The sequence below is a fragment of the Calidris pugnax genome, unplaced genomic scaffold (genome assembly GCF_001431845.1).
Source record: "Calidris pugnax isolate Ruff unplaced genomic scaffold, ASM143184v1 scaffold8, whole genome shotgun sequence".
Classification (NCBI taxonomy): Eukaryota; Metazoa; Chordata; class Aves; order Charadriiformes; family Scolopacidae; genus Calidris; species Calidris pugnax.
This window is the reverse complement of record NW_015090830.1, coordinates 16,453,382-16,476,148: the sequence shown is the minus strand read 5'-3', so window position 1 is coordinate 16,476,148 and position 22,767 is coordinate 16,453,382. Positions and strand designations below refer to the sequence as shown.

The 22,767-nt window shown below is 42.3% G+C and overlaps 1 protein-coding gene across 1 annotated transcript in view; it reads left to right on the top strand.

Annotated features, from left to right (window-relative positions):
• The window catches only part of F13A1 (coagulation factor XIII, A1 polypeptide), a 58,098-nt gene that overhangs the window by 16,465 nt on the left and 18,866 nt on the right, over positions 1-22,767 (top strand). Inside the window, exons 4-8 of the mRNA XM_014940933.1 lie at positions 1,897-2,148; positions 8,212-8,330; positions 13,845-13,952; positions 16,477-16,651; positions 20,642-20,780. Of these exons, the coding sequence (XP_014796419.1) occupies positions 1,897-2,148; positions 8,212-8,330; positions 13,845-13,952; positions 16,477-16,651; positions 20,642-20,780 (793 nt within the window). The remainder of the gene's footprint in view (positions 1-1,896; positions 2,149-8,211; positions 8,331-13,844; positions 13,953-16,476; positions 16,652-20,641; positions 20,781-22,767) is intronic.

Here is a 22,767-nt window from a genome sequence, read left to right as displayed (position 1 = left end):
CTTCCAGTGAAGATGATAACGTCAGTTCCTAACCACATTAAAATAGCACTCTCCCTGCTTCCAACTTTCTGAAGAAAATAAGGGAGGTATTTTAAAAAGTAGCACTTGTTAACGGTTTTCAAGGATGTCAGTTCAATTACTTGGTTTGCTCTGCTGCTTTGTTTGCATGGACTGCTTTTTTAAAAAAACAATTATGTCAAAACTAGAAGCAAAATATCAACTGCAGAGGCAAGCTGGGTCATACCCAGTTGCACTACAAAGAACAAGAGCATGTTCAGCTCTCAGATCACAATTGTTAGCAGGCGCAAGACTCTCATCTCTGTTACCTCTATAGGCTCTTCTCTCTACATTGGCTTTCCTTTGATGGCTTATATTTGAAGTGTCCAGTGCTTTATCTTCTAGTGTTTTCTATTGATTTTGCTCTCTTATTCTAGTCCCTTTTTCTTCTGTAGATCTTTTCCTTCTGTTGTGTCCCTCACTGATCTGAATGGGTTTCGTGGGTTGCAACATCCCTGGCTGACAGGGCAAAGTGGGCTATTTATGTGCACTGAACATCTGCAAAATGGAAATTCATGTGCACCAAATAATCTCTTGGATGAAGTACAGTAGTCCCAGATTTCTTAGAAACACTGATGTTGTAGCAGCTTGCAAGCTTCAGAGTCAAAGCTGCAGTTGTCCTTTCCCAGAATGTAGCAGTGTTCAGATCTGGGATTATCTCTGCATCAGCTGTATAAAAATAAGCAAGCAGGAAAATCAACGCCCTTGTGAATTTAATTTTGAAGTTCTTAAATAGTAGGAATGAAAGATATAGAAGTCTGTCTCTCTGTCTGCCATTCATTACCCGATTTTTGAATGAGAGAGTCTGACTTCCAGCCTAAAATATGAAATGAAGAATAGACTTGAGGATGAGATAAGGAACTCAGCCTTCTCACAAATGTCTTTTCTGTCTACAGTGCTGGTTGGCTTTCAGATATAGTTTGGCTCTACCTCCAGCTCAAAGGGTGTAGATCCTCACACAACTTTGAATCCTGGCAGTATACATGTTTATATGTAGCCTGTCTGTGTAGATGCTTTCTATAGTTGGCAGAATAAAATAGGCTTCTCTGGGATGGGATTTGTATTGCTATGAGGCAGGCTATCACTGCTTTGGAGGTGTGTCATATTTTGGGGTCTTATTGCTTGCAGTGAAAGGTTGGCTATCCCGCCCAGATGTGCTCATCTATACTCTGGATGTCCAGAGTTGGTTTCCACTCCATCTGTGAAGAGCAGGCGCTCAGGAGGAACTGAGTGTTGGGTATCTGCTGGTGGACTGACTTGTATTTCCTCCATCTGTGTGGACTTGTGTGAAAGAGCACTTGGTGTTTGCTTCTCGGCGCAGTGGTGTAGTGACATGAGGCTCTGCTCTGCCGAAGAGTGCCAAAGCCAAGCTCTATGCCCCAGTGGGCACTTGTGAGCTACCAATGAGGGTGGTGGGTGGGCATCTGAACTGGAGGCCCACACTTACCAACAGCATAGCTGACACCACGGCATGGAGTAAGCTGGAGAGCAGCTTGCTGTACTAGGATAAACAGTGGTGAGCAAAGAAAACCTGGGACAGCCTCTGTTCACGCTGACAGGGCTACACTCCGAGCCAGCAAGATCTGAGCTTGCTGGAGCGAGGTGGGTGGGATGTCTGCACAGGCTGCCTTGCTGGGAGGTGTTGCATGTATTCGTGTGGCTGTACTGCCAAGTGACCAGGCACTGCGTGAAGCAATGTGGGAGGTAGGTGGTTTCCACCCACTTAAAGCTTGCCACCTCCGTTGAAAATAGACAAAGGGATGGAGGACTGCCAGGAAATAAAGGGACTGTCAAAACAAAGTGAACCTCTTCATGGAATTATCCCCCCTCTCTCTCCAGGTCGCTACCCACAGCAAAACAAAGGCACCTACATCCCGATCCCAATCAGGAATGTGCTGAAACCCGGCGAGTGGGGAGCCAAGATTACCCACAGGGAGAACAACTCCATTCGCCTGTCCATCATGTCCTCTGCCACCTGCATCATTGGGAAGTTTCGCCTGTACGTTGCCGTTTGGACTCCCTTTGGCATCCTTCGGACACACAGAAACTCGGCAACTGACACTTACATCCTCTTCAATCCCTGGTGCCAGCGTGAGTACCACCTTATTAAAGTCAGGAGTTTCACACTTTCTGCTGCTGGGCTCATCAGTTTTTGCTAGGTACTTCCTACCAGGAAGGGGAGTTTAGTACCAAGGGGATTGGAGACAAGCCAGTTGGGGCCTGGAAATGATACAGGAGCTCTGCCAAGAGGCAAGTCTTTCAGGCTGGGGAGTAGCCCTGTGTGAGTGGGGCTCCATGCTGCAGACCTGTGCCTGTGCTGTAGCTGCACCCTGCAGTTTTATGAGGCCAAGCCTGTGCTTACAGGCTCAGGCAGCACAATGATGCTCCGTTTCTCATAGTAAATATACACCAAGACTTTGCTCTGACTTTAACAGGCATCAGCGTGAGCCTCCTGCCTGCCTGTGTTTGCTTTGAACTGACAAGTCAATACGGGTATGTTTTATTCTGGGTTTTGGTGTAGGGCAGGATGTGGCAGCGTCCCATACTCTGTTGAGTTATATTACTGACTGCCACATTTAGGATTGAACATCTGCAGCTAAAAGCCTGCTGGAATTCCACGGGAGCTGCTGCTCCTGCACAGGTCAGATGCAGCCGACCTGCTGTGGCATCACTGGTGGTGCCTTCTCACTGCTGCATGATATTTGCCCTTATTACTTCCCCTTTAGTGGTGACTAATTACTGGCAACTCTGTTTTCTGTGAGGAACAGAACATTTCGCAAATGAGCCTTTTTTTATACTCCAGTGGGTTGAAGAACAATTCATTTTTTTTTAGTCTCCCTGGATCCCGCGTGAAATCTGCCCTTACGCTGACAGAATTGTATTTCACCCAACAAGCTCTGAGTGTGGCTTTAAAGGGAGGGCAAGGAGGACTGCAGAGGTCTGGCTCAGCCTTTTGACAGGCTGTAGCGCTGTGTCTCAGCCTCCAACACTTGCAAGGCTCCAAGTCTGGCATACACATTGCTATATATTCAGCTCACCAGGTAACTTTAATATTTTCCCGCCAGCCTCCCTTTATCTTTCAATATGTTTACCAGAGTATTTACATCAAATAATCCCGTACCAAACAAGAGCCATCCTACCAAGTGACGAGTAAGTTTAGCATTATTAATAGACTCCATTATTCAGCTGCACTACTGTCAGTACATCGAATGATTTGTGCTGAATTCATTACTTGCCCCTGGTCCAAGGGAATATAAGCAATGATTAGCTTATGAATTATTTAGGAAGATATATGTTAATGCTGAGTAAAGCAGAGTTAGTTAAGTGGGAACAAGAGGGAAGGGCAGGGCCCAAGGCCCCATGACACCATGAGATGCTTCTGAAAGCAGTGTAGAGGTAGATGCCTCTTAGCAGCATGCTAAGAGTTTATTCTGGGAGACGAGGGAGAGTGTTTAATGGAAAGAGAGGAAACACTGCCAAAGTTATGACCCACTGTGAGCAGACAAAACTGCTCAAGGTTTGTGAAGGCGTCATCAGCCTGTCACAGCTCCAGCTAGAGTGGTGTAACTCTCCACCCCAAGGTAGAGCATCCCTTGGCTTTAGTCATGAGTGTCATAACAGCCAGTTTGTTAGCCAGTGCGGTGACTGTGCAGTGGCTCAGCACCTCCTGGAAGGGATAAGCCCCAAAGAAAAAACTTCTTAAATTACCTCAGGTGGCCTTATAACTAGCATACAACCAGCTAGGGCTGTATGCAGCCATAATATGGAGAAAAAAAAATTATGTGAGGGGCTTGGCTGTCCCAATGTGGTGTGACTGGGACCACACAGGCTGATTCAAGGTGCTAGTCAGGGACTGGAAGGGGAGAATCAGTCCCTTCTTCTCACCTCCTTCCCCGCCAGCTCTGTGTGCTGACTGGTCCACACCTGATCATTGCACATGGGAACTTTGCTCTCCTGTGCACTCCCTCCCTCACACCTGAGCTGAATGGGGCCAAAAGCCAACAAGATTAAAACCACAGGGTGGGTGTAAGCCCATAGTGAGCAAGACATGAAGCAGCTGCCTCTGGCAGCAGCCATCGGCAAGGCTGATGAAAAAGCTCTGCTTCAGGAAAGCAGAAGAGAGTCTCTGGGCAGCAAGGATGTGCTGTGTACCCCCAGGCCCAGGGGAGGCAACTTGGGGTCACCTGTGGAGGACCACGGTTTTTGTCTCCAGTTTACATGTTCAGGTGTGTCTCGAGGACTCCAGGTACTGGCCCTTTTTGACTATTGTCATTTTCGTTTTCTGCATGTTTCGTTTGGATTTGGATTTATTCTCATTTCTTGCTCCTACTTTTCCTCCTAGGTAGTTTAGGCTAATTGGCTCCTATATCTCCCTTTTCCCTCTTTCCTTGCATTAGAAAACCAGGGAGTGTTTCTCCATGCTTTATCCCCTAGCTGGAAAAGATTGTTCAGCAGAGTGACAAAAGGGTATAAAAACTCAGGCAGTTAAAGTGCAGAGAAAACAATAGCTTGAAAATCTTCTAGACTTGTTTGCTGGGTTAATAGCTAAGCAGAAAAGTCTGAGTGAAAAGCCTCATTAAAATGAGAGAAGGCTGATGCCAGGAATGAATGGGGATTGTTATAACGGGGAGCGGAGTACGGGCTCTGTCAGTGTCTAGTGCAGCTTTCCGACTCATCATTTTGGAGAAACATCAATGTGTCAGTATAAGCTTTTCTTTAAGACAGAGGCATTTGTGCCCTTTCTTATTACTCCTTTTCTCACTATAGTTCTGTTTTGACATATCTTCCCAGCCTGGGATGTGTGGTTGTTTCTGCTGTTTCAGAACAAGTTTGAATACTTTACCAGTCAAGCAACAGAGTATTTTGCTTCCAAAATCATCAGATGCTTTTACGTGTTTTAATCCCTTTAACTGCATTTAAGGTTTACCACCAACTATACTTTAAAGATGCGGATGCAGGGCCTGATCCTGCAAAATTATATATACCAGCCCCAAAGATCTGAGAATTCAGCAAGCTAGTGGAAATTTCAGGTACTCAGGTGAATTTGCATTACTTAATAAGCAAAGTAAAGCCTGTGAGAAGAGGCAGCATCCTTTCTTCAGCCAGCTGACACAGCTGGGAAAAACAGGTGTGCTTTTGGGCATGCAGAGCCCTCTTCAGTTGTGAAACAGAAGATAAAAATGGCAAGTAGTTAAGGATAACTTCTTGGAGTTTAACTTAACTCTTAGCAGTATCAGACTACATAAAAGCAGAGAAGGGCTCCTTTGATCTGGATAGTGTGAGCTCTTTCCAAGGAGGTGCTGAGCCCCAGCAACTTTCTGCTGGGGAGCATTCAGTGTTTCTCGGGAAAAGACCTTGTATTGACGTGCGTGTGTCTCTCACAGGTGGAGATGCACAGCCAGATGTTGTGCTGGGGATGGGCTCCCCCCCTGTACTGAGTAGGGTCCTCTCATGCTCATTCACTTTCCCAAATTGAAAGGGCCTTTCTGCACTCCTCATCTCTTTTACAAGGTGCCCATGTTCAGTGGGATTCCTCACCTGCAGTACTGTCTTCAAGTGAAGTGTATTTTCACCTTATCCATCTTCAAACAGAGAAGCATGGAGGCTAATTTGCTTCTTTGTAGCATTGCTAGTGTCTTCGTAATTTCCCAGGATAAAAGAAGTGAGTAAAAGAACCCCTCAACTGCTAGAGAAAAAGAACAAACGAACCCAGCACATTTCCGTGGAATTCTTCTGTTTGTCAGACATGAGCCTCCACTTGCACAAAATAATTAGGAGTTGTACTATGTAGAGCACGCTTAGCATCAAAGTAGTTGCAAATGCCTTGTATTTTCTTCTAAACAGTCTCAAGGGTAGTGAAAGCTGTCAAAAATCAAAGCAGCTGGCTTCTCTATGAAACACAGAAGCCTTTTTTACTTTATCAAAAAACCACAAATATTTTAAAATAATTGACAGAGAAGTTAATCAATTTTCATCTGATTTAGCAAAGATCACGCAGTCTCAAAATAACATAAGCATCTCAATTGATACCAACCAGATCAATATTGATATTTTTAATCCCTGAAAGAAAACAACAGCTGTCAAGAAGGCATACATACACACTCCACTGAATATGTAACTGTGCAGAAGGTGGTGTGAGTTCTCCTTTAAATGCATTCTCTGTACCATTTGTGCAGATGTGCTTCAATAAAATCCAAAGCTCAGTGAGTGAATGCATATAGTTGTTCAATCAGCAAATCGGGCAGATCCAGCCTAATGAAACAGAGCCTTCATGATGTGTAACATCTGCAACATTTTTGGTGGGATGTTATACAGAATTTGTTTATAGCTGGGAGCTGGACCTCAAAAAAGTCATGTAATATAGTTTCATAAGTGTGAGAGTCCCTGCTGGCATAAATGACTACAGCTTTTTGATTCGCTGTCAAGTTTTAATGTTCTCTTTCACCTGGCAGCCTCTGAATATAATGAACATATAATCTTCCACTTTGTGCAGGTTGACTAGGTCATGGGTAGTGACAACCCTAGCAAGAGACTTCTTGATGACCTTAGAAACTGGGTGAACACCATCATCCCACCAAATGCAAGCGCAGGTTTCAGAGCTGCCCACCTCAGGGAAAACCCTGTGAAACCTGTCACTTTTCCGATTGCTCAAATTCGGATGTAGGCTGCAGAGCCTGTACAGCAACTCTGTCAAAAGCATAATGGCAAGCGCTGCTCTCCTCAAATGCTTTCTTACATCTAATACCTGCTTCCCTATCATTCCTTGCACACCGGTGTGGAGGTCATTTTGTTACATATCTATGCTTAATCCTTTCTGTATGCATAGACATAGAGATATAAATATCTCTTCAGAGAAAACAAAACTTCCAGCAGGATCAAGCATGTAGACTGGCAAAACCCATCACCTAGCTGAAGCCAGTGTGAGTTTTGCCATTGTTTTTGGTTCTGGTTTGGTTTTGTTTTTTCAGAGGGCTCAGATTTTGCTTATTTTGAGCCAAATTACAGTTTTATGGACAAAGAAGTTTTTGAGGATGAGGTTTACAAGGAAGTACAAATCTGATTTGCATTTCAACAAAATACAACAAATCAATAGGCTTTTAAAAGTGAAATGATCCTCCAGTAATTTGTAGTGAGATGGTGAAAAAATCCATTATGCCAGTAGCAAGTGGTAGTTTTGTAGTTGCCCATATCAAGCTATCAGAGGTTATTGCTTCCCTTTAATTTGCTATCTGGTATCACATTACTGATTTCCTCAAATTAATTAATTCCCACACTATTAATTGTTACACTGTATCTCTTAGTCTCAAAATACAAACATTGGCAGAGGAAGAAAAATCCTCAACTGTTCTAGCATCACAAAATCACGACCTGCTTCATACTTAGTTGTGAGTATCTGAATAGTTTCATGTCATTCAGGGTTATTTATGAATATTAATGAAGAGTTATTTAAATTTGTGAATCATGTTTGCAGGGTGAGGGGCCACATATATGCTCTTGATATAAGACCAGTCTAGGATATACCATTTGTATATGGTTTGATAAAGATCTCTTCCAATTACTTCCAGTTTTCACTTGGACACTTGAATTTCTCCTCATATCAGCTGGTCAGTCAAGTTACATAGGGGAGGGACACTACAGTCAATAACTTATGTACAGAAAAAGCGATCAAACCCTGCTGTTAATACACTATAAACATTGTATTCCAATTTTTTTAATGCACTACAGATTTTTCTTTAGATGTCTTGACTTGAGTTGTTTTCCATTAACATTAATAGGTTTGAAATTGTTCTTTGATCTGTTTCTACGGATGTAGAATTGCGTCATGGTGCTCCGGCTTTTAAATTACTGGTACACAGTAATCATAAAATTCTTGATAAGATGTGACATTTTAATCATGCTTCACAGATCCTGAGAAAACAGGCAGGAGTTGTCAGCATTTTTGCATCTTGCATGCTTTTAAACTGTGTATCATATTCTTAACTGGGGTCACTACCTCCTTATTCTTGTACTCTGTTGAAGAAAGTAATGCTTAGTTTGATGAGAGAGGGGTACTTTTCATCAAAGATGACTGTATTATATGCTAAGAATTTTTATCTGTCCTATATAAAAACTTAAGTGACTGTGTTAACAATTTTTTTTGGTAATCTGATGCAGAGGATGCCGTGTATCTGGATGACGAGAGGGAAAGGGAAGAATACGTCCTGAATGATGTTGGTATTGTTTTCCATGGAAACATCGAAGAAATAAAATCAAGAAGCTGGAGTTATGGTCAGGTGAGCTATTTAGACCTTCTCTGACTGCTCCCAGCAGGACAGCAAATGAGTTTAATTGGCACCAGACTGTGGTTGAGACTGCGGGCTCTGGAGTGCATTATTGGTCTCTCCTTCAGAAAGACAAGGGGAATAATTTTAAAATTGTATGAAGTGGGTATATGCCTAATCCAGAAAAGCAATGTTATAATAGCTAATATTTAAAGATCTTGTTTTAGGAGCATATTTCAGATACTAAGAGGCTGCCTGTTGAAAGTTATAATCATTAGCTGAGATTACCACAGCACAGTAGTATTTCAGGTACTACATTATTGCTGCTTCAGGATCAAGCCGTTTTGGTGAAAGAGTAGAGAGATTATTTTTTTCACTTTTCAGCAGTAGGTTGTATTGCTTTTTGATTCCTTTTAGTTCTAGCAACTTGGTGGAAACTATTCTCATCTGCTCGGGGCTGTGGGGTGGTCAGCTTGCCACAAGGTTCCTAGGGCAAACTGCGACTTAATCCCAGGGTTTCAAGTTTCCTTGCCACAGTGACGAAGGAGGGAAAACTCTCCCTTTGCTGCCTGGGCTTGCCAACACCAGCCTCCATTGGTCTCTTGCAGCCAGGCAGGTGTGTGGCATTGGTGTGTCTGCAGTAACATCAGAATCTTGTTGCCTGCTTGCCTATTTTACCTCGATCTGTTTGCAAGCATAACCAGCCTGAAAATCCCTACGGGAGGGAAGAGTTAAAACATCCTGTGAGAACGGGGAAAAAAGACATTAGTGAGCAGAATCAAAACGAGCAAAACTAACTCTAAACTGTCACTCAGAGGGGCTCCAATGGACAGTTATTGGACATGGTGGCCTCTGGTCATGTCACCTCCCAGATTTTCACAACAGCACAATTAAGGAAGCATTGAAGTATTCCCCTAATACTGCGGTGACAGATCCATTTGGTTTCCGTGGCACCTCCCCAGCAAAGCCTTGCAGAAGAGGCCTTCTTGCTTTGCTTCCCTTCCCTCAGCTCAAGACAATCTCAAAGCTGGAGCCAGATGGGTTGCCAGTGTGCTTGCCCGGGAGAGCTCTTTGAATTCACATCTCTCTTGTTTCCTTATTTAAGGGTACAATTTCATCCTTTTTCCTGCGGCAGCACTGCCTTAGGGAGTTCCTGCCTCTGCACCATTCCTTTGGTTGTGTCACTGCAGTTGTTTGCGGGGCCTGACTGTCATCCTAACTGAGCTAAAAATAACCCTTAAATAAGGCAGAGGGGAGCAGGAATTCCACAAGCTGATGGCGCCTCTGATATAAGAGATGTGGAAGCAGATCCTGAGGCCAAAGCTGGGTGTGCATTTTAGTTGACCAAAAATGCCCCCTCCTGGCCCTTCCTTCCCCCTGCAAGTGCTTGTGCAACTGAGCACTCAATCGGGCTGGAGAGGTGATCTAGCTGAGTAAGCATCTCCTGGTTTTGTTTTGTTGTTTTTTGGTTTTTTTATTTCCACTGGGCTATTTTTTGGGCTTGCTCTTTTCCTAGATTTGGGATTTACTTCTTGACAGATGTAAGGGGGAGGGAGAGAGGGGAATGAGTGGCTGGAGGTGGATGGTGCTGCTTAAACCAGCTGCTGGATTTATGTCCTAAGATACTAAATTTATGGCCTATGCTGGCTTGTCCTGATGTGCTTATATTCTGCAAATCTGGCACCTTCCTGACACAAACACCAGCCTTCCTTCAGAAACTGCATTATTTATTTGGTCTTGCTAGGAGGTAGCTCTGGCTGGGAGGTTAGGGTTTTTCCACATCCCTTTGTCATGTACTTTCATCCCTGTGTTGTCTGAAATTGGGGACCTGATTTCCACACTGTACTGTGGTGCACCTTTTGCTGTCACTTGCCTATGTGAAAACTGAGTTTGGCAGATGCACCTAAGGGGGCCTGAGCCAAGAGTTTTAAAGGAATCGATCATTTTGTATGGGTGTAACAGACATCTCAAACTACACAGCAATGGAGAAATATTCTCCTGGGTCCCTCACTTTCAGTGAGATGGAGGACGTGATGTTCCTGATCTTACCCTAACAATTTCCAAGCATTAAAGACAAGCATCTTCCTCATTGTCCTGGATGTTAAGAAGAGCATTGCTGTGAGTGAGTAAAAGTATGAGCAGCAAGGCCTATGTTATGGATAAATCATACAAGTATGCATTTTGTATTTATGATATATAGCCCTCTACAGCAGTGTAAGTGAAAAGTGTAAGGCCACATACAGTCATAGAGGGGAAAGCTATATGGTAATATTCTTAGGCTAAAAAATTGCTTTGAACAATGAAAGCTTTAACTCAGGTTGTAAATTAAAAAGGAACATACAGTTCAAAACTGGGTTAGTAGTGGGAGATGATTCTCACAGCTGCTGTCTTTAATGAGCAGCATGAACATGAGAGGAGAAAAGGCAAGATAAATGGAATGAAGAAAAAAATCCAACAGACCAGTTGAAACATGGCTGTAATTATGAATGAGGATGGAGGTATTCCTTGTAACTTGACTAAGATTCCTTTATTCTAAGAAAGTGTAAACAGCCAGATGCTCAGAAAAGCCCACAAGGGTTTCAGGGGAAATTTGGCTTTAGAAGAATTCTAGGCACATAGGAATTCTCTAGCTGAGAAGTGTCAGAAGTTAGATGCTATATTGATCATTTAACATTGTTTTTTTGTGAGAAAAAATAATACAGGTGGACATAGAGTTCTTGTTGCCATTGTGAGTTGTCACATGTCCACACATTGAGCTGTTTTAGCTTTGCTGCCCACTGTGCAAATGTAATTTTACAGCAGATGCATATTTGGTCAGATCAGGCAACATTGAGATCAGATCTGCCTGCAACTGACTCTGAGAAATACAGCCCTCATTCAACCAGTGCAAAAGGTGATACAGACCCTCTTACTTTGATTTAACTGGAAGGTCATCTATTAGAAACAGGTTAGTGTGAAATGAGACTGCCCACTGAAGGCCAACCCAACTAAATGCGTTGCTCCATAGCACAACACACATCTGTGTGTAGACAGGATAGAGAGAATCCCTTTGAAAACACCCCTTTAGTGTGTTTTCTCGTGCCTTGTTTTCCATCTGTAGTCTTTCCCAGGTGGCCCTGCCAAAGCTCCTCGGTCCTGCATTTGGTTTATTTCCATTTCAGCTTGTGTTGAGCAGTCAAACTGCAACTGGCCCAAGTTCACTCTCCTGCCCTGGCCACATACTGCTGCTCTGGTTCCTCTGACATTTCAAGGCTATTCAGCCTTACAAGTGCTATGTTTCTATTCTACTTACCTCTAGATAGCATTTTCATGCCAAAATTGAGAGGAGGAAACTGATTTAGTTTTATTTAATGTTTTTAAATCTTGGGATATTGAAGAAGGGCACAACTGGTTTTAGAGTTAAGGCTATTCCTCATTCTACACTACTGCAATAGTGTACGGCAGTTAGACTTTACAGCTTGTCCTATATCTCTTCTCCTGTTAATCCAGTTATTTTGCAAGCATTCATGTCATTTCGTAAATGCTAAGGTGGAAGGCAACAACCCTGATAGCAGTTTCTTTCCTCTTTATTCTTCGTCTATATGCTGGCAAGATTGACAGTATCTCATAAACTGTAGATGAGAAAGATTTAATTTGCAGGGTAAACTTCTTATTGATTTAACTCAGGTTTTAGGCACTGCAGATGACTTGAAGTGCAGAAAGCAGATTTTGAACCTGGTGAAAGTGATAAATCATGGAACCCAACCAGAAGAAAAGTGAACTTAAAGCAGGAAGGATGGCTATGAGGGCCCAGAGTTTACATTATCTGTTGCGAGGATTCTCCTTGGAAAGGAAGGGTCTTCACAGCATGGTCGTTCACCTGAGATTATTTACATCACATACTAGTGAAGTGGATTGGAGAGTCTACCATGCAATTATTCAGCTTCCCAGGGATGATACAATATTAGGAGCAGGTCCCCTCCTGTCCTCTCTTTCCTCGCTTGCCCTAGCACCATGAATTCAGTTTTGCTCAGATTCTAAGGTGTTACTTACTAGTGAACATCTACTCCAGAAGTAATTCGGTGCAAGTGTGGGTGATGATGAGAGAGGTGTGCTGCCTTGGAGGATGTTTGCTGAAAAGGAGCCATACCTCGGTGGTACCCTGAGCAATGAGAACCAGGCAGGTTCAAGGCAGGGGCAAAGAAGAGGACTTTCCTTGGGCAGGAAATGGCTGAGGGTGGTGAAACACAATGGTGCCTCTGCTTTCTTGGTTTATGCCAGTAAGGGAGAGGTCAAAGGGTAAATGGACTCCCTGGAGTTTCAACCCCATCCCTCCCATCTTCCCTGCCACATCAGCAGCAGCCTTGGCTATTCAGGGCTTCATTTTCAGCTCTCTGGTCTCACTCTTCCCTCGCCTCTGCCTCTCCCTGAGCTGCTGAATCAGCAGCTTGGTCTGGGCTGTCGCTAACTTCCTTCAGGAGGCAAAACTCAGATTGCCTTCATCTGTCAAGGAGCCCTAAGCCAGCATGGGGACAGCTGCAAAACCAATCCAGTTCTAGTTACAGCATGAGAGCAAGAGTTCTGTTAGCCTGAATCGTATTCTTAATGATGCAAACGTAGAATGTAAAGCCTAACACAGGTAGGGGACAAGCTCTGTGGAGTTCTGTCATAGTCTTGAATATTAACATAAGATTGTGTTTTCACTGAATCTAAAAGACATTTGTTTTATTAGTGTATGTTTCCCCGTCTCCTGCCATTTTCCAGGGGACAGAGGTATTTTCCTTTGCTATGCAGTTTCTCCTAAGGAAAATGAAATACATCACAGGGCAAGTTCTGTGACAAATGGTTTCTGGTCTATTTAGGCACCTCTGCCCTCAATTCATTCTTGTGCTTGTTCATGCTGGATTGAAGAAACTGTACCTTTTCACTCTATTTTTGAAGAAGACTACTTTAGGTCACTTTGTATTTTTGATGTCTAAGTTTCATAGACCAGGACTAACCCATATAATCAGTGTTTGGCTTGTGAATTTTAAATATATTTTAAAATTAATTTTGAAAGGTAAGTGTCTTCAAATAGACTTTGGCAAACCATTTATTGTTCAACTTCCCAATACCACATTGGCTGTGTCAGAGAAGTCCTGAAATTAACAGGTCTGGAATCTGTGAAGGACATGAAGTCCTTCGTGAGCAGACTAGCTTCTTGTAGTTATTATTATAATATCTTCCTATTATATACTTGTTAGCACTTAAAATTTTATGTCCTGTCAGAAAGGTTGTGTTGTCATTTTAACCTTCTGGAAACTGGACTGAGATTGAATTTAAAATGACACTCTCTTTTGCCTCACAGCCTCTCACATTTTTTTGCTATACATGGGTGATTATTCTAGAATAAAACTTTTTTAAACACAGAACTTTGGCTTGACCAGCTGTTTTTAATGCTGATCAGTTATTATAACAACAATGAAAAATAACTTTTCCTTTGCTTTGGAGCATAAAAAGTGACTCAATTTTCCCTCTGTTTCCCTTTTTATTGTTTTTTTTATCTAGTTTGAAGAAAACATTCTGGATGCTTGCCTGTTCCTGATGGACAAGGCAGAACTGGAGCTCTCTGGGCGTGGAAACCCAATCAAAATCTGCCGTGTTGCCTCTGCAGTGGTATGTAATGGGTGCCTAATACGTGTTAGAAGCAACTCATAAATCAAAGCCAGACTCATTTAACTGGCCCTCATGCCCCAATGTGCTCACTCTAACAGGTGCCAGATCAATTGTCCATTCTGACCTCTGGGGTCTGCCATTTTATTTCGCTCCATTAAAGGTGAAATACTTATGTCAGCTCATCACCTTTCCTGAGAATAGTACCTCCCTGGTAGGAAAGCCACTTTTAGACATTGCATTCCAGGCATGATAACATTTCTTGTGACACTGCACTCACTTTCTGGGAGCTGAGATAATTGAGACAGCTGTTTATGCCATGGATGCTAAGGCAGCATGATGGGTGGAATTTGGGATGAGGAGCTGAGAGACTATCTGGACTTCAGCACGAAACTCAACGAGGTTTTAAGACACTGCAATGATGGGTGTTACTGTGTCTGATTTTTAAGCCCCCCAAATTGCCTAGTCAGGCTGACAACATTTATGTGTGCTACCTTGGCCCCAGAAGAAAACACAATGAGAGCTGACATCTTGAACATGGGGTCCACAAAACTCACCGCACTCAGAATGGAAGTACCTAAAATAACCAGAAGCAAACAGTAAGGAGAAGACTTTCCACATCTCCATTCTTTCCAGCTCCTAGGCACCTGGAGTCGTGCTGTGGGTGCAGGAGCATCTCCATCCCTAATATTAAGGATGGAAAATTTATCCAGGATATGGAAGGCAAAGGCTGACTTCTCTCCTCTGCCTTATAGAGGTCTGAACTGATGCCTTCTGCTTCCCAGAATAATACTCTAGTCATTGAGGTAGCATCATTAGATATTATCCCAAGTCAGCTACTAAAATAGATTGTCCACAAAACATGGCTGCTGAACATGGATGATCTTTTAACCCACTCGTTACAGTATTTGCCCAGGCTTTAAGAGAATGAGTTCTTTGTCTTAGATGATGTTGAAATGGGATCTCCAGTTTCAGTGTCACATGCTGAATCTCACATAGCATCATATTAAATAGAATAGCTTTAGAACAAGTGTTGAAAACAGCCCCACTTTTCTTTCTCTTTTAACCTTTTGGTTACTGCTTTCACCCCAGACGTTAGATATATGGCTTCAGACCTTCAGATAGAAGTAAGAATTGAATGTGATTCCCTCTTCACCGGGCTAATACATGTAAAGGGTCCCTCATTCAGGGACCATCGAAGCCCTAAGGGCAGAATAGTACAAAGCTTATGAGCCCAAAGAGGGCTTGGATATTACTTAGGTTTTGAGCCACTCAAAACCATTTTAGGGAGGTGTACACGTTCACCATTGGAACTCCAGGAGGCAATGGACTTTAGGTCTAATCTGCAGGATTAGGCTATATCTGGGTGGGAGTTTTGGCTGTCTGAAATCTGGACCTCAGTAAGAAACAGCCAAGAAGTGTTGAAGTCCCACCCGGGTTCCTAACCTTCAATCTCGCTAAAGTTGAAATGTGGTAGAGTTGAGCACATTTTAGGAGGTGCCCCCATGCTGAGATCCTTCTGAGGCTTCCTGACATTGCAGAGCAGATAGAGTTGCTGCTTTTTTCCTCTCTTTGCAGCCAGAGGAGAGCCTGAAGATCAGCACACTGCCCTGTCTTTGAAGTGCCTCTTTTCTTGGCATGTTTCCCGCAACAGGGAGACGGGCACAACCCCTTAACCCTTTGGTTATGACTCTGAATGCTTACCTTTATTCAGTCCTAGGGTTCACAGCAAGTCGATTTTCTAATTATAAACCAAGTAGTTAATCCAGCCAAAAGCTTTTAAATGAGAATTGTGATTTATTTGGCTGGCGTGTAGCTGTTCCACATTAGCATAATTAAAAGGTACAGAGCGAATGAGCGTTTTGCGCAGCCTCAACTGGTTTGGTTCAAATTGCAGCTAGGAGATGTATTGCTCGTTAATGTCTATCAGTATAGCCATTAGTCAGCAAAACTTCTTGCTTTGTATAATCTTACCAGGGGAAAACTTACACAGCAAATTCCTTCTTGTTTTCATCTGTGCTGGACTGAAGAAATTAGTTTTTACTCTAAAAATAACAGTGGACTCGTTCTCCTCTCAATCTGCTGTAAATCAGAAGTGATTTTATTAAAATCTCTGGACTGATACAGAAAAACAGGCAATGTTAAGAAAGAATCTAGCTTAATATGTCTGAGGCTTGCTGATCAGTGTATAACTAATCATGTTTATTAAAAATACATAGCAGTAAGCATATTTAGTGTTAATAAAACTTACTAGACTGGCAACATGGGTACTCAGTGTGATGATTTAATTTCACCATTATTTTTAAGTGTCTGACCTTCATTCAAAATTGTTCAGTGATGGAGAATCCATGGCCCTTAGCAAGATTGTTCTATTCATCTCCTGCCTTCATAATTAAACATTTCTGTCTTACTTCTAGCCTAAACTTGCTATATTCAGTCTCTCCCATCCTATCTTTGTCTGCTGGGTTAAATAGTTCTTTATTATTCTGTCTCTGACATCCCTAATGCTCATTTCCTTTGCCTTTAGATCAACTCCAGGGATGATGATGGTGTGATTGCTGGATCCTGGGACAATACGTACTCTAATGGGGTCCCACCTTCTGCCTGGACGGGAAGTGTTGACATTCTTCTGGAGTATTACAGTTCTAAGCAACCCGTGCGATATGGCCAGTGCTGGGTCTTTGCCGGTGTCTTCAACACATGTAGGTACCCATGAGAGAGAGCGCTTTCAGGTTAAACTAACTAAAATACTTCCTGGCTCTATGTGGTGTTCAAGAGTAAATGGTGGGGATTCTTAAAAATACATGGCTATAATAGCTGCTCTTTAAATAAACCTTTGGCATCTCCTTCAGTTTGACTGCTCTTCCACACAAATCTGTTAACTATTTATTGGTTCAGTAAAATGTATTCGGTGACTCACGAGGATAAATTTGGGAGAGGGAAAGTTAGTCTTTTGGCACACTCCACATTTCTGTTAGGAAATTTCAGATGAACAGGGGGCTTGTTATCTAGAATATCTACAACATGAAACTATTATCCAATATGGGATATGTGATGGTGTTTCTGCTCCAGAAAGGCCAAATCTCACCTACCAAGGATTGTTCCTAGCAAAATTGTCATAACATTCTCTATGGAGTTTGTGAGCCAGAACAATGAGGAAAATGCTGGCCTGCTTTATGAATTGTGTAGCTCTACAAGGTTAAGCCTCAACACACTTGCTCGACTAGAGTTTCGATGTTTCAGCAGGTGAAGTGTTGCAGGTTGTAAAACCCAGTAGGGAAAGCAGTGTTGGATTGTTCCCATTTTTTCACTGTCTAGCACTTGCTAACAGCAGCATCCCAGATGACCACTACTAATACACTGGCACACACTGCAGCATATTAGAAGTCAAAGAGATTATGTGAGTGTAAAAAACTGTGCATTATATAGATAATAGGGACCAGACATTTGGAAGCAATGCTTATGTCACATGCCAATGTAGAGCCAGTCAAACCATTCCTATGCTTATGGCACTGGCCAATAGTAGAAGCTGAACAGAAACTAAAAGTGCCTTTCTTAAGCCCAGATGATCTTCCTTAGAGGCACTTACAAAATATGCATTTAAGTATCAAACTGAGGGGGACCAGATCAGCTTAGGACCCGGGATACATAATCAGTATTTCTGAAGGCTTGGAGCTTACTTTTTATCAAGTACTTTTCAGCCAGAGCTGAAGGTCCAGGTTTTGGTCCTTGTATTTAAGATGTGAGAGAGAAATTACAGAAAAAATCTCAGTGAAACCTTTCGCTTTTTCATCTGACTCAAGGCTGTCACATGTTGCTGTCTCAAGGAATAGAATTAATAGTTCTCTTTATATTATACTTCTATCAAAAATGAAGGATATTAATCACCCGCCTTCTGCAGCAAACATGGAAACTGAATAATTAATGATAAGTTACAAGACTGGTTCTTCATCCCCAGGCAGCCCTGAACATCTCTACAATTTTACTTTATTTTTGCCTGTTTTGTACATGTATGTTTCATTTTGTACAAAATTTTCCTCCAATCTGGATCATTGAATTTCATAACTCATTTTATTTCCCTGAGATAGTTCAAAAGCTATTTAAAACAGTAAGGACCTCAGAAATGAAGCTATCTTCTGAACACCCAGCCTTCTGCTGGCACATGCTTCTCACAGCTGCATTGGGGGATGCAGTTTCAGGTTTGACTGCTTCTCTTTCATATATCTGGAGAGGTTCCTGTTTTGATTTGGGGAGGTGCTGGTAGGTGCTCTGTCCTTCGACACGTGAAACAGTTAATTTTATTCCTGGTGCAGTGGGATAATAAGCAATCACCCACATCCAAAGAACCTGAGGGGCATCTGCTCCCTTCACTGCCTGAGGTTGCATGGTCTGTACTTGATGCTCCTTAACCTCTGCACAAATGCAATGGGTTTGAAAAGGCTCTTGCAAATGCTCCCTATGGTTGCAATTCCTCGCAGCGGCTTCTACGGGCCACTTTGTCTTCTCTGCCCGTTGCCTCATCTAGATTTCTCTAGATCACAGACGCACACACACCAGTTCTCCTATCTTTCCCCTGCACTGGCCCTGAATCACTGCTTGGCAGTATTTTCCCTGCAGGCCGCTGTGAAACTGGGGCGACGCAGCAGAGGCCCGGAGCCTGCTGCGTCAAACGGAGCCGCGTGTTTATCTGCAGCAAAAGTAGAGATGGTTTGCTGACTAAGTCAGTGAAATCAGGGACCTGCCATTTCAGGATTGCTGAAGTATAAAGTTTGTTGAAAGTTATGAAATGAAAATGATGTCCAGTGGCTGATCTGACACGTAGCTGCTGACACGTCCAGCTGCCGGCCACCGCACAGAGAGGACAGCAAAGGTCTGAACAGCCGTGTGCAGCTAAAAGGGTTGGTTTTGAGCTGATTTTGAGTCTTTCTCAGCTGGCAATGTTTTATCATTGTGACCAGTCCAGCTTTCCAAGGTTACTATATTGTACGCTCTGGATAGCCATCCGTTAAAAATGCTAAAACATTCTGGAAAATGGTCATCAATCTTGAAATTGTCAGACAAATTATTTTCAGTGAGCCCTGATGGCTCCTGTGCTGGAAGCCTGGGAGGACACTTGAATTAAGTTTAATCAATAGGTACATATGGTATTGGATGCATCCAGGTAATTTGTCATCCAGGAACTTGAAATGAATGTCTAACATTACACTTTATTGGGAATCACAGTAGTGACACTAATGAATATACAAAACCCAGCAGTAGAACCAAGGGCCGTTCAAAATCGCAGCATAAGAACTACTTTTAAATAGGGTTCTCAATAAAAATGCTTTCCCTTTCCAAAAAACCTCTCTGTTTTCTGCACAACTATGTTGGCTCCTGAATTGGAAAACAGGAACTTTTTTGGCTAAGATACAAATTATTTCATCTGGAGAAGCTGAGATGATGCGTTACCCTGCAGCCCCACTCTCTCCTCAGGGCCATGCTCCATGCCTGTTTATCAGCCAGGGTGCACCACAAGCACAGAAGCCTAATGATGCACTGCTGTACTTCAGACACGGCCATAGCATTTCCACATTTCCCAAATTTACCACTTGTCAAATGGGAAGAAGAGCTAACAGTGCTATATTGTGGTGATCTGAGATTTAGGGGTAGAGGAGGTAGGGGCTTTTTTTTCTTTTTCTTTTTTTTTTCTTTTTTTTTTTTTTTTTTTAAGCATTTTCAGCTTCTGGCTCAACGATCAGAGAGCAAGAGCGCCAGCTCCCCCAATCCTGAATGAGCTGCTCGGTTTGCTTGCTTATGCAAGCATAGTGTGGTGTCTTTGTAGTGGACAGAAAAAGAAAACCAACCACCCCGCCACTTTTGGAAAATTGTGATTCAGGATAGCCCAATGTGCTCTACAGGGAGCCGCAGCAGAGCGGGGAGGGATATATTTAGCTCACTGTGTGCTCAGGATTGCTTTGCCTTTGGCATTTGGGAGTCCTGGGGGTTTTTTTTTTTTTTTTTTTTTTTTTTTTTTTTTTTTTTTTTTATACTCCTTTATGGGAATGCACTATTGACTCCAGAATACTATTACTTAGTAATCAATACAAATTATGTAATGCATTTTGTTCAGACTCTCTAATTCTGACATTTCGCTTGCAAATAATGCAGCTTTTCCCTTGTTAACAACAATTTTCTTCTTTATTCTTTGTGTTCTCCAGATCCCTTCTGACAGCAGATGTCAAACAGGAAAACTCCAAATCAACCAGAAGGAGATACTTTCTATTAATTTTCTTTTTAGCACAGACTCAAGATTCTCCTGGGTTACTGATACTAGGAGATCTAATATATTTTGCATTTCTTGTAAGCCTAAACTTATTTTTCTTTATACCACCTTTGGTCATGCAGTTGACCCATTTCACCTAGATCTGTCCTGAAAAGCTACGGTCTGTTCACCATAGCAAGACTATTCTAAAACCAATGGTAATGAGCTGCTTAGGCTATGACTTTTGTACCGTTACACATCTTGAATGCTCATCATTTTAGGACCAAATAAAATATTTAACATATTCTGTATAAAGACAGATAAGAGGAATTATTTGGGTTGATTTGACTGAGTTTTCCCATTTTATTCTAGTTATTAATAGTTTCTCTCTATTCATCCTGTCATCCACTCTTCATATTTGTCCTTCTGATCACACTTGTCTCTGCCACAGTTCTGAGGTGCTTGGGGATACCTGCAAGACTCATTACCAACTATTCTTCTGCCCATGATAACAATGCCAATTTACAGTTGGACTTCTTTCTGGATGACGAAGGGAAAGTGGACACCAAACTTACAAAAGACTCTGTCTGGTGAGTTCTCCTGATGAATGTCTTTAATGTGTCAACTATGTAAGTAGTAAAAAACATGACAGCAGTGCCTGTGGTTTGTTTATTTCTCTGTGCGTTAAAGAACACCCCTAGCTTACGTAAAACAGAATGAATGGATTGTTAGTGGGCTTACTGATATGAAGTGCTTGTCATGTAAGGAGACAAAACCTAGGGGATCCCACTACTAATGTTACCATCCAGTGCACATTTAAGCACACTGGAGAGCTGGAATGGGTTTGTGCTTCTTAGGGCCAGGCCATTTCTCAAAACAAAAGGGGAGGATGGGCACTTCCATCAGACTGGAGCCAGGCTCAAAGGGATACCCCAATATCTATGGAAAAACACCCTTCTTGTTCTGCTTCTGCCAAGTTTCCATATTGGTAGGCTGATTTTACATTGTGTACATGCAGTCACTGTCACAAATAGGTACTTTCCAAAATAAATCCAATTCAGTTGAAAAAGAAACAAGTTACTGAAATGCTATCATCAGATTTGTAAAAAGAAAACTCCCTAAGAACAAGAAACGGAGTCTGCACATTTTTTTGGAGAAGACAGTTCTCTAACTCGCTCATTGAACTCTTACTGTCTCCTGTCTGACAGGAGAGTGTAGCAAATATTGATTATATGCTTTGTTCTGTAGAAATTATGTGTAGGTTATTTGGCCTCAAGCTTCTCCTCCTCAGAGTGAAGCAGTGACCTCTATATTCCTATATTCAGGGGATACTTGTCCTATTCAGTGTTGATATACCTGATTTGTGTCAATGACATCGTCAACTCATCAGCATAGCTGCTCATCAGCATGTTTCATTAACAGCACAATCTCTACAAGTCTTATATTAAAACCGTAACAAACCCATTCTGTGGTGGAGGAAATGACAGAACCTGTTGCTGTGACCTCTTTTATGCAATTTCCATAATCTGCTATCAAGAGGGAATCTAAGGAAAACAATTAGGTTCATTTACATCTGAAGCTTGTATCACAACATCATAGGATGATTGAGACTGGATAAGACCCCTGCAAGTCATCCAAATGCCCTGCTCAAAGCAGGGTCACTAGAGCAGGTTGCCCAGGGCTGTGTCCAGGTTCCAAGCAGGACCTTAAACAGGCCAAAGCCTGCTCTCCTGAAGTTCAGGGTTGTAGTCCTACTATTTGCCTTGTTCAATCCTGTTAGAATCCCTGGGGCTTCCCAGTTCGCTAAGATGCATCTGGTCTATGTAGCAGCAGGATCTCGGTATGCCTTATGGTGCTGGTCCTTCTACAGCTTGCAGAGCTGTGAAGGAACAGTCACTCTTCTGAAACTCCTCTGCCTATAAATCATGTGAAATAAGACTCAATGACTGGCTGCCCCACTGCTCAGTCCATATATATCCAGTAATGGATTATTGCCATGCTTCAGACTTCTCACTGTCTCATCTCTTCTTCTTCTCACCTTCTCACCCTGCTCCATGAAACAACTCTCACCCACTTTTGATATTTTCTTTTACTTCCTTACCTCTCCACTTCCCAGATGATTCCCAAGACTTCTTAATTCAGTCCTGGGTTTTTTCCCATTCTTTTGGAGGAGGGCCAGATCATCAGCTCCACTGAAATCCATATGCAACTGCACACCAGCATCTCATCCTCCCATCTTACATTTGCTTTTATTTAGCTTGATTACTTTTCAAACTGCTTTGTTCATCCTTTTGTTCTCCATGGTGCACATAACCCTTTGGGCATGACTTAATATATTACACACCTCTTTTCATTTCTCCTCTGTGTCCTTTCTCTTCATTACTCTGTAACACTCCATGGTAGCCAACATGCTGACTTTAAATGGCTGGTGTCTTAACCTTGATTTTATTTTTAATGTCTCTTTTATTTCTTCTTTTTTTTTTCTTTTTAAAAAGAGGACAAGATCAAGGTATTTATAATGATTTTTTTTAAATGTATTTCTCACTTTTATTTATAAAGTCCTAAAAACTGAAGCAA